Raw genomic sequence first — 12,539 nt, forward strand, 5'->3', positions numbered from 1 at the left:
TTAACTGCAAAATTTAACTATTTTAGTGTTGTTATGATGAACAAGACATGCCAGAATGTTAAGAAGTTCTAGTGTCCTACTGCTCGTTCATAATCACGTAACACTGGAGCTTATCACTCTGTTGCCATGGAGTGCCATAGAGATTTGTGACATATGGAATCGCTTGCTCGCATGCGATTCCACACTAATCCAGGAACCGTTCATAGTCGAGCAAAATATTTAAAATCAGATGCAATTGTTGGAATTATGCTGACAATATTGAAGTACTTAAATTTTGATTTGGAGTACCAAATAACTAAAATATATATTAACAATATATAACTAGCACCCAGTAAAGAGGTAGATCATAATGCTCCATATTTCTTTCAATTTATCGGAACTGTTAATCTTGTTTTACAATTTGCTTTACATCACACCGACACACATAGGTCTCATGGCAAGGTAGCGGCCCACCATTTGTCTGCTGTGAAAATAGCGAACCACGGACAGCTTCGAGCCCTCTATCTCCCGAACGCAAGCTCACAGCTTCACTTTCTCATCTTCTAAGCCCAAGATTCTCTCCTTTTCCATGCAGTGAAGTGCTCTCAGAGAAGGTGGCCTCAAAATGTGTACGTTAAGTAATGGAGGTTAAGATAAGCGAACACAAAACGTTCGTGATGGCAATAAACAGAGAAGGACGACCAGCAAACATCCACTAGAAAGTGTGGAAAGCTTTACTTACCTTGGCAGTGTAATATCTCGAGATACACTAGCCGCAAAGGAGAGAGTGCAGAAGAGAGCTCTCGCTTTTACCAGCAAGTACGAACACTCGTCTGCGATCCCAAAGTACCAACAAAATCAAAACTGGTGATGTTCAGTACCAATCTTAACCTATGGTATTGAAACCTGCACCTCATCAAGGTTGCAGGCAAGTTCCTTAGGTCCACAATTCAAAAAAAACCAAACTGGACAAGTTAAGGAATGATGTGGTTAGAAGGAAGCTGGGCTTGAGACATCATTGTTAGATCGGGTCAGCATGTCCAGACTGGGGTGGTTTGGCCATGTAATGAGAATGGAGCCAACAAGGATAGCATATGTTAACTTGGAGATACATGGTGGGAGATTGCAGATCAGGGAAGGACAGTGGTGCATGTCAGTAAGACAGAACGGGAGAGGCTCCCCATCAGTACCTGGAAAACTGGAACGCTGATGTACTCGCATACCACGCTCACGTTGCATCTTTTGGACCCATAGCCATGGTGTAATATGAAGGAAATGATGGGGTCATATGTTTTCATAAATGAAGTGAATGAAGCAGTTTTATACAGAACTGTTAGGAAAGAGAAAATATAAGCTGTCAATCTTTCAAAAACCTAGGATGGTTTTTCCTTGTTCATTCTCCACATTTTGGGCAGATGACTTTGTTGTGCCCACATAAGCGGCACACTCTATTGAGTGCTCGTCATTGCTAGGAGCCCATTTTTTATTTCTGCCCTATGCCACCATTTTGGTGCTACTCTGTCACTTTCTTCAACAATATCTCTTTCAAAGGCAGAAAGTTCCCAGTCCAATACATCGCTGTCATCACAATGGTGAAGCAACTTCAACTCTACTACAAATGTCTTCGTCAGTTACTAAATACTTCGGCATTCTGTAAGAAGAAAATATGCCATATCTTTAACTGGGTCAAATAAGAACTAGGAAAATATGAAGAACAGCAGAAAAATTCCATAAAGCAATACTTCTGCATAAAATTAGATATCTACTTAGTTGCTCATAAAAGTTCTCGTTGTCAGTTTTATTTATGTTTTATAGAAGAACGCACACATTCGTGTTGGGTCAAATCTCATGACAACAGCAGACACGAAAGAAAAGACTGTCAGCAATGACTTCTAGTGCACTATTGCAAATAAGTGTACAGCAGATATAAGTACATAGAGCTGGCGAACTTTATATATTACTACATATCAAAAAAAATTGAGAAAAGAGAATTCACTTGATTGTCCGTGCCCTGACGTGCGTGGATAATACGCTTGTATTATGCACACACTATCTGTTCAATGCATATGTGTGGTTTTCCTACTTGAACCATATTTTATTGCAATTCCTTGTCTACTGAATGTTTCACTGCTTGTTGAAACATTTCTTAACAAATTAACCTCTGTGCTCTCACTTGGAGAACACGGAACAGCTGTCGAGCCAAGTGGGTTCAAACCACATCATCTGCTTTCGCTTGTCTGTGCAAGCTCCTAAACTGACGTTAGCAGCAAGAAGGCCATCTGGCCCTAAAACCATGCTGTATAAATTCATCTCACTTTCAATAAATAGGACTGAACTCTTACTTCAAGAATTATGAGACATATTCTTATGTGTGAAAGGTCAAATCCAAGATTTTTCTGAGCTTTTTACATATTGCAGTGATACCACCTGATCCACTAATATAGTCTACCTCCATTTAAATATAAAGTATAACTTTGAATGGTAGCCTCCGTGGCTCAGGCGGCACCGCGTCGGCCTCTCACTGATGGGTTCTGTGATTCCAATCCAGGTCACTCGATGTGAGATTTGTGCTGGACAAAGCGGAGGCGGGACAGGTTTTTCATCGGGTACTCCGGTTTTCCCTGTCATCTTTCATTCCAGCAACACTCTCCAATATAATTTCATTTCATCTGCCAGTCATTAATCATTAACCCAGAGGAGTGCGACAGGCCTCGGCAGTTGGCACAATTCCTATCCTCGCCGCAAGATGGAGGTTTCATTCATTCCATCACTGACCTGGTCAATGACTGGAAAACAGGTTGTAGGTTTTCATTCTTCATTCAACTTTGAATGCTGATTAAACTTAACTTACAATCTTTATTTTCAGACGCAGGTTTCTATAAATTTGCACAATTTATTTTTTAAACCTTGAGGGTCACCTCACATGAAAGGTCTACAGGTCACGGAGGCAGCTCAGCCACCAATGTGCCTCTTTGTTCTAAATAAGGAAAAAACTCCCTCTAGCACCAATATTCCTTTAAAAACTTCTGCCGGAAAAATACCACTCAACCATATTCCTACATTCACAACAGAATGTCTGAACAATTCAGCACAGTTTTCTAGATTTCCTTTTGTCAGGAACTTCCTCTGTGGTTCAAAAAAATATGTGGAACAATACCTGCTTTCTGTATTGAATACTGAAACTTCACTGCAGAAATTCCTCAAATCATCAGTAACATTACAATCGTCAATGAACAATATACAATACAATCCAAGTACACTATCATATATTCATCAAAACATATTATTAATGTAAGTCACGAATCACAATGTTTATGCCTTATGGTGATTTTCTAAAGTTAGATTCCCTCCAGTGTTGTCAAAGCGCTAGAGGGTTGGAGAGTAGGCATGGAATGACATAAGTAGACAAATAAGCTTAAGCAGAAGCTTAAAAGTAGGAAAGATCATAATAATTGTCACCTCATACAACAATGGGGTAACTCTTCTTCTTTTTTTTTTTTTTTTCTTTTTCAGTTTCGAGTTATCTATATGCCACTTGCCTACTTGATGTGTTCTATTCAATGCTACAACTCGATATCTCATAGGATGTACCATTGCGACACATGGGAGTATTTTTATGCTACAAATGGATATGTTGTGCCCATTTGTGCCACTAAACGAACTTCCAATGGCGAGATAACTTTAGGGTTAGAGGTAGTTACCTACTTGTAATACTGAAGTAAGCTGCAGCCAGTAATACTCTGTTTTCGCCCATTCTTTACATGAATGTCCCGTTCAGTGTCAAATCAGCTGTGTCTGTGTAATGCTACAATAGTGTTTGTCTGTTAATTATGGGTTCCAGAGGGATGAAAATGGTTGAAGAGCTCTTTGGAATTTAGAATCTCATGCTGCTAGGTATGACAGTATTTTTCTGATTGAACTACTGTAGTTTTGAAATAATGTTTCTAAGATTTCCTGTTTTCTTTCATTTCTACAATTATACACTAAGTGGATCTTTTTAATTTCTTGTAATGTTTGTTAAACTGGATAGTGAAGAATGTTTCTGCTCTTTTGTAAGTTCAGTTGGTTCTTTACGTGTCCTAAGGGAAAAATGTTCAGTATTTCTGTATCTGTTAACACTTCCTTCTGCAGTTGTTAAATCCTACTATTGCCACTCTAGGACAAAAAGAAAGTTCCTAAGTCCGTACAAATCAGTGCGCACAGTGGCTAATGCCCATATTTACAGAGGAGTACAATCTTGGTATTCATCATCCCAAAGAAAACAGTGCTGTCTATGCACGGCCTCGGGTCAATACAAATGAAATTATGGCTACTTATGACTCTCAACTTTTAGCAAAACTTAGGACTTGAGAGGAGAAGAAACAAGACAAGGAGCGAGCACAAAACTCAGAAGGGACCTTTGTAAGCCGCAACTTCGATCTCTACCAAGTTTTATTGGCTCCAAGTGATTGTACCAACAATGCTTTGTTTTGTAAGCAACGATTGAAAACTTTTAAATTTACAATGTGTGACGTAAAATCAAAACAGGGAGATTGGAGAGGACGCTTTCTGTACCGGTATTTCAAATAACTTCCTGCAACATTTCCTGTTTCAGTGACCGTTGTGGAGGACAGAATCTCAACAAATTCCAATTGACGGTTGATGGTCGTAGGGAAATGGAATGTGACTGAATGCATTCGGCCATCAATACAAAGCAATAAATAGTCACAGAAGTGAACTGGCCCGCTGATTGGAAGACTATGGCCAGAAGTTCAAGAAGGAAAGGTGACAAACATTACGTGTTCATGAATAACCCATGAGAAGATTATTGCCTGGAATACCGGAAATTTTACGAAAATCTACCACACCAAGGAGATAGAAAAGGTTTTTGAATCATCATCTGAAAATGCTAGTGAGTGAGTTCTGACAATGACAATATTGATTTTGCAATTTTATGGTAAATATGCTTTAGGGTGAAAAAGTAAATGGTTAAAATAATTTTTGATTATTTCTGAAGATTCGGCATTATAGTGAATGACTGAAACAATTCATGTATATCTATGATTTCAACATTGTTATGTATTTCTTTGTAAATAAATATGGTTATGTTAGTTAACAGTTGGTTTACTGTGGAAGTCACAAGTAGCTAACTTGCCATCTGGACCAGTGGAAGAAGTAGATATCTCCTTTTCAGTAAAAAGAAAACAAATTTGGAAAGAAAGTCTGAACAAACTGAAAGTTTTTCAAACTAAATAAACACACCACTTCAGAATTATTTCAAAAACTTTGTACGCAGTGAAGAATTAAAGTTGCAAGAAATTTTCAAACAGGTCCAGTTGTTGTGATATGCAGATGAAGTTGCAATTCAAGAGGACAAATTGGGCCAAATATTCATTTATAAGTTGAAGAGTGAGGGATTGGAATAAATCATCAAGGGAAATAATCGATAAATTTCCATCTTGTTTGAAAATGTTTAAGAAAAGGCTAGGAAAACAACAGATAGGGAATCTGCCACATGGGCGACTGATTGAGCAGCTAGCAGCTTGCTCATACTGATAAATAATTTGAAAAGAATTCTTTTCATTTACATCAGAATGGAACTGGAAGAGAAGCTAATAACTTTGAGACTAAATACCACGTGCATGCTGTTTGAAGGAAGAGACGGCTACACCAGCTGAGAGAAGAGGAGGGAACTGGGAGACAGAGAAGGCATTTCTGGACAGACAGCGATGGCTCATTCAAAACCGCACTATCCAGGGATTCTATGTTGATGATGATGATGATGATGATGATGATAATGACTGAAGTCAGCAAATCAGATCTCTTCGCTAGAGAATTAAAATGGCCTAAGAGCACCAATCAAAGAAACATGGGAGGGATTTTCATGGCTCTCAAGCCCACCTGCAGTATCACCGGGTGATTTGCTAATCTCAGCAGCTCAGAAAATTACAATGGCACAAGATATAAAATTATTTCTTTCAAATTGTTTGTCAATATGACGAATACTCATGAACCAGGTTCATGTTGTCCATATGCCATGCAGTTAGGGCGCGGAGCTGTGATAGCGTGTTTGAACTCCACTCTTGGCAGCCCCTATGATGGTTTTCCGCAGTCTAGTTTCACATTTTCACACCAGGCAAATGCTGGAGCTGTACCTTAATTAAGGCCACAGCCACTTCCTTCCCACTCCTAGCCCTTCATTATCCCATCATGGCCATAAGACCTATCTGCGTCGGTGCAACGTAAAGCCAATTCCAAAAAAGACATTCTTTTACTCTTCTTGAACTTTGATGTTTATGGGATTTTCTATAAAAACTGTTTGTTACACCATAAGAAACAGAATACACATAAAACACTGTAGTACACTCTAAGCCAAGGATATTTCTTATACCATTAAAATACTATTTTGTCTTCCATCTTCAATATGATATGATGTAGTACAATCTGTTTCACATGTCCAAGATGACAATGGCTTCCTGTAATTCAACAATTTATTGTTCTCTCACCATGAGCCATTTTACACAAAATACACTAGTATGTAAAAAAAAAAAAAAAATACCTACACTTTTGACAAAACTCAATGAAGTACAATCACAGAAATGCGTTAGGCTAGCCGCAAGCCTCAAGCTCAAACTCTTCATACTGGGTAGACTGGAATATGTGGTCAAAAGGAGGGAAGCCAAATGTTATGTTACATTGTTATTACAAAATTATACTCTTGGTAGGTATAATAAGTCCATATTTTTGGGCAGACTAAGCATCAAAAACATGTTAAGAGTTTCACCACTGATGTCAAAGATGTGCAAGGATGGTTCCAATTTGAAGATTCCGTCCTAGTCAATTTGCGAATTGTCCCAATAATAAATGTAGAAAAGTCTGCAGAATAGGATTTGAAAGCATAGATTTGCATTAATTTTTTTGATGAGATGGTGACTGCTAAGAACCTTTTGAAAGAAACTGAATGCAAACAAAAGAAAACTGAGTTCAACTGTTCACTCATTACGAGAGCCAAAGGATAAATTTTTCTAACCTCTTTCATATTGCTTAGGAATACTTGCCATCAAACAATTTGCAGCCTTTTGCTACAACAGGTGAGAAGTAAATGAAGAAGTGGATAATCAGAGAGCTCGTTCTGTAATACTGGACAACAGCCGCACAATGTGCACTCTGTGAAGCAGGGCATCTAACTTCTAGTATCGAATTGCATCATGAGAAATATCATGTAAACTCTGAGTTTAGTGGGTGCAAGAGGTATCATACTGGGGATGTTGGCCGAGATGTTTTTTCTCAAGGAAAACCACGATTGGCGAGGTGGCTGTGCATGGGTCTGTCCTTCTTTTAAGGAACTATTTATATTCCAGAACATAAAAATTGTACAATACTGTGTCTTGTGGCAAACCCATTGAGGGTCAGATTCCTAAATAAAGGATTATATATTTACTCTACCTTCTTGGTACTTCTGCTCCAGTTCAAAGAATATTTTCAATGATGAAATATGAGTGGGTCTGAAGAAAAAAGTGGAACATCGCAATTAGTGTTAGTTTTCCATATTGTTGTACTCACCTCATGCAGTTCTATGAGAGGATAAATGAGAGTGCTATTCTAAAGCCAAGAAGGAATTAAGACCGTGCAGTAACATATTATGAACATTGCTTAAAATAATTTCTAACTCATCAACATTCACAGAGACTAAGATTTTTCTAAAAACAAGAGAAACATTAAAAAATATATAATTTGTAAAATTATTTTAACTTTTTAAGTTAAAAACAAATCTGTTTTGTTTGCTTTCCTTGGAAGAACCTGCATAAGTTTTCAATCATTTTCATACCAATTAATCAATTTCAAGTTACAAGTTAGTATCAATATATTTCAGGAGCATCCACGCAAAACCAAACAATTCCATAAAACCAAGATTTTCAAGAAAAACATAAATCACCAGTGGATAGCATCTTTTGAGTTTGCAACATTTGAGTGTACTTTTATTGAAGATCTCTCTATATAACTCACACCACAGATGAAAAATTAATAACAATTAAATATGAAAAAACGGACATCTTTGGTTTTGCCCAAATTGCATAAGTCTTGGTGACTTGTTTGTTTTTACTTACATGCCAGCAAGACTTGTTATTAGGAGAAACAGCTTGGTTTTGGTCAGATTTCAGTTCAGATATATTTTCAAATTATACTATTTTAGCTAAGTCAATTCTTACTTCAATGTTTGATTTTTTGGACATTTCACTTGCTTTTTTCTTTTTTGCTATTTGTTTTACGTCGCACCGACACAGATAAGTCTTATGGCGACGATGGGATTGGAAAGGCATAGGAATGGGAAGGAAGTGGCCGAGGCCTTAGTTAAGGTACAGCTCCAGCATTTCCGCCTTTGCTGGCAGGACCTAGTGTTTACAGTGCACTATGTCTTCTGGTATAGGCTAGAGCAATTTTGTTACTTTCATAGATCTGTCTCTGACTTATCCTTGGCTTTGACAATATGAAAGTGACTGAGGTATGAGTGATGCTAGTAATGCCATTCCTTCTGCAGCCAGTCCCTGCTATGAATGGTGTGAAACTATTGCTCATAGGGTCGGTTGGTGTATGCATTTCAGTGGACTTGGCAGACTGATATGTAATAGCAACTCTGGCTTGGCGAGGAAAGCAACAGGAAACTACCTCTCTCCTCATTTCCCTAGTACGCCTCTTCAGTGATGCCTAGGCCATCTATGACAGCTGATGGCAGAGCTGTTGAGGATCCCACCAGCAGCATCGCTGACGGACTGAACATACATACCCAGCATTTGCCTGGTGTGAAAATGAGAAACCACGGAAAACCATCTTCAGGGCTGCCAACAGTGGGGTTCGAACCCACTATCTCCCGGATGCAAGCTCACAGCTGCGCGCCCCTAACCGCACGACCAACTCGCCCGGTATATACACTTTTGCCTGAATATGCAGCACTTTTCATATCAGTTATTGTCTTGTATACAATTAGATGTAAGGCTTTTCAGGGTCTGAAACACTGCAGTCCATGCAATCTACAACTTATTCTACTGTGTAATGCTACCTGGCAAGAACCAAACGAGTCTGTTCATTAATAAATCATATTTATACCATGAATCATAGACACATCTAATTTTTGAAATGAACTATTGGTGGAAAATAAATCTAATTCGCTCATTGGGAAGTTAGACATTCCATTATATAGAATTATTCCTCTACTCATGTATGTATAATATCAATCAATCAATCAATCAATCAATCAATCAATCAATCAATCAATCAATCAATCAATCAATCAACCAATCAATACTGATCTGCATTTAGGGCAGTTGCCCAGGTGGCAGATTCCCTATCTGTTGTTTTCCTAGCCTTTTCCTAAATGATTTCAAAGAAATTGGAAAGTATCGCCTGGAAGATACCTATGTATGTATTAATACAATTAGCGTCCCATTATGGGTGGACTAAAATAATATGCCAGCCTACAGGCATTACGAACACTGCAGTCCATGCAGTCTACTGTACAACTTAGACTACTGTGTAATGCTGCCTGGCAAGAACCAGACAAGTCTGTTCATTAATATATCATATTTATACAATAAATCATAAACATTTCGTAGTCTGAGACACTATATACAACAGAACTATGTTAATTTATAATTTATGGCAAATATTTTAAAGTTAATTTGCCATAAGCTATACAATTATGTTCTTTGTCACATTTTGAAGCAAAGCAAATCTTATGTAATTTAGAATGACTAATAGCTAATGGTGTGACTATAGTATAAATCATTTACCTTTGCTCTTTATTCTACAGGCACATTTCAACGTGTATTTAAACTCGAAAACTGGAACGTTTAAACAGGAAAAGTACGTCACAGCTAAGCGTTTTTTTAGTTTTCGCGCTGCTTTTTGTAAGCCTACGGTTGTGCCATCTACAAAGAGTTTACTGTTCTACTGTAAGGCGCTCGTGCTAAGCGAGTTCAACCGAGCGCCATGTTCGTTAAGAGGGGAAAGGGAAGGGAAAGGCTAATGCTGTCATATCACCAATGGTGCTGTTGTCATCGGATTGTTCCATGCGAGTTGTGTGCGAGGATTTGAGAGGAGCTATTGCAACGTGGTGTAGTTATGTTAGTAAGCATATTTTGATTAAATAACGTGTAGAAAAAATGTGAAAAGCTATCTTCTAGTGCTGTATTTGTGTGTGTAAATAATGCAATACATTCTACCTGTTAGTAAATATTTTTGTATAGTCTGTGGTCTCTGCATCGCTTGCCCATATGAAACCGAGGTGATTTATGTTATTCCTTTCATTATAGCAGAATCCTGTGTTTTAGTTTAGCTATATACAAGTGGACTATAATCATTCTGTTCAGGAGAATATATTTTGTTGTTGCTTTAAATCTGTTTTAAAAAAATCAATAATACATAACCTAACTCAAAGCTGAGAGCGTTGCACATATATTGAACTCTAGGGTAACGAAGTGTTTTATATCATTTTTCAGGTTACGTATTAAGCTTAAGCAATGTTTAACTTCATGAAGAAAGGCGCAGCAGAAAGAGAGGAGAAGGAAAAGAGGAAGAAGGAGAAAAAAGAACGTAAAGAAAATAAAAAGAGGGATCGAGGGAGTATGACTACAGACGAGCTGCTGAGGCTAGATGAGGTAAGTACTTTGTTGACAGGCCTTCTTATTAAATATTATGATTTACTGTTGAACGCTTCTACAACAAATTCTCGTATGGAATGCAGATATTTTATTTATTCCAGGTTCGGAGATCTCTTAAGATTCGTGGACGTCGTAAAGAAAAAGAAAAGTTACCAAGTGGCATTACTGCAGATTATTCTGCCAGTTTCTTTGCTAGTCTGGAGCATGGACCTGACTATCCTGGGGGGTCCAGCAGTCTTCCTGGACACCATTTTTCAGGAACACCAGCTAGTCCATCACCTTCATCAGGAACGAGTTGTTCTTGGGTCCGTAGTGGTGGTGAAACTTTGACACAGAGTGATAGCAGTGAAGCCAGTCTTACATCTCTCAGCAACCCTCAGCAGCGCTCTCTTCCTCCGCTTCCTCCACGTCCTCCAAAGAGGGGCATCCTTAAGGGCCCCCGACTTAGTATAGCCAGTGTCGGTAGTGAAATAGTGACACAGAATGGAGGTGAGAACCATACAGACAGTGTGTTAGTGCGTAATACCCTTCAGAACGAAGTGATTGCTTATCAGAATGTTCCGCAAATGGTGGCCAGTTACAAGCAGGTTGTGACTAGTTCGGGTATGTATCAGGGAGCAGGTGATGCAGTGATGAATGTTAAAAATAGTATAGCAGATGGTAAGTTGAACGATCTTAACAGCAAGCAGAGCGACGAGTTAGACTTAGCTCTGGGAAGTGGCGATTACCTCACTACACCACCTATAACGGTGGCTACCAATATTGAGATCACTAGTAAATTATTGACTGTTACTAGTACAAGTCCTAGCGCTGATAGTCTCACAGATACCACAACAACAAATAGTAGCTTTGCCACCCCACCATTTAGTCTTAGTCCGATTGGTGAAAGTCAAGGGTTTGCCAGTTTCCACAATCGTTGGAATAGATATTCTTCAGGAGCTCTAGATGACTCGCTTCCAGATCTTCCCTTGCCACCCATTATACCGGTACTGTTACCAAAACCGCGAGTGCTTACCATACAACGTCAGCCACCTCCCAGAGGTGACTTTGGATTCTCTTTACGGCGGGCAATGGTTGTGGAGCGCTTAGCAAGTGGACAGATGAAGGCAGTGATTTTTGCAGAACCGGGGACTATCGTGCAACATCACAATGAGACGGGTTTATTACCAGGAGATCGCCTATTGGAAGTGAATGGTGTTGTGGTCGATGATAAGAGTCGTGAAGAGATCATCGACCTCATTAAATCTTCCACTTCTAGCGTCACTGTGAAGGTAAGTCTATGATAGCTGTCCAAACTTATAATCTTAAAGTGTGTACTGATTATTTCAGCACAACAACTCCACATGCATTTTATTGATCTTTGTGAAATGAATATGCAGAGGAGGAAAAACGTAAAATTAGTGTGAAATTGCTTTTAAATGTCTGTAACTTGGAATTCCTCATTTCTAACATGTTGTAGAATAGACTGTAGGCTAGAGTTTGTTGGATATAAGAACTCTCTTTCTGTCCATCGCTGTGTTTCAGTCCTTGTCCCTTTGTAACTCGGCTTCTCCTACCTCTTCGGTCTCTCAATTTGTCGTTCCATAATTTGTTTTGAGCTTCGGTGTATTTTAACTCTCAATTTCCCAAACGTCATACGCTGACAGTGTGAGCATTGTCTCGTGATTTGTGAATACTAACAATAATGAATCTATTTTAAATAAACAAATATCTCAACATTAGAACAGCACAAGAGACAGAGCAATAATCTGTAAAAAAAAAAAATAATAATTCCAGTGAGACATTTTAAAGCTAGTGACGAGATATCAAGAACATGTAGAAGCAGGAGTTGCTGAAGTGAACATCGTTAACTTTATTATTTAATCTGATTGTCTCAAGGGATTAGTTTTACTTTGTGCTCAGTGAGAATCATTTTCCCTTACC

At 38.5% G+C, this 12,539-nt stretch overlaps 2 protein-coding genes across 6 annotated transcripts in view; both read left to right on the plus strand.

Moving 5' to 3' along the window:
* The window catches only part of wkd (whacked), a 569,688-nt gene that overhangs the window by 379,248 nt on the left and 177,901 nt on the right, over nt 1-12,539 (plus strand). The window lies entirely within an intron of this gene.
* The window catches only part of Mhcl (Myosin heavy chain-like), a 399,178-nt gene continuing 396,598 nt past the window's right edge, over nt 9,960-12,539 (plus strand). For 2 of the 5 annotated variants that reach the window (XR_010861825.2, XM_067159638.2), the window contains exons 1-3: nt 9,960-10,079; nt 10,455-10,613; nt 10,700-11,887. Coding sequence is in view for 4 of the 5 variants with exons in the window: in XM_067159638.2 (XP_067015739.2) it covers nt 10,476-10,613; nt 10,700-11,887 (1,326 nt within the window). In the remaining variant the exon portion in view is untranslated. Of the gene's footprint in view, nt 10,084-10,131; nt 10,241-10,454; nt 10,614-10,699; nt 11,888-12,539 lie in introns of those variants that run through there. The other 3 variants (XM_067159641.2, XM_067159640.2, XM_067159639.2) reach the window with 3 other exon arrangements.

This window comes from Anabrus simplex, chromosome X (assembly GCF_040414725.1).
Source record: "Anabrus simplex isolate iqAnaSimp1 chromosome X, ASM4041472v1, whole genome shotgun sequence".
In the NCBI taxonomy this organism is placed as follows: Eukaryota; Metazoa; Arthropoda; class Insecta; order Orthoptera; family Tettigoniidae; genus Anabrus; species Anabrus simplex.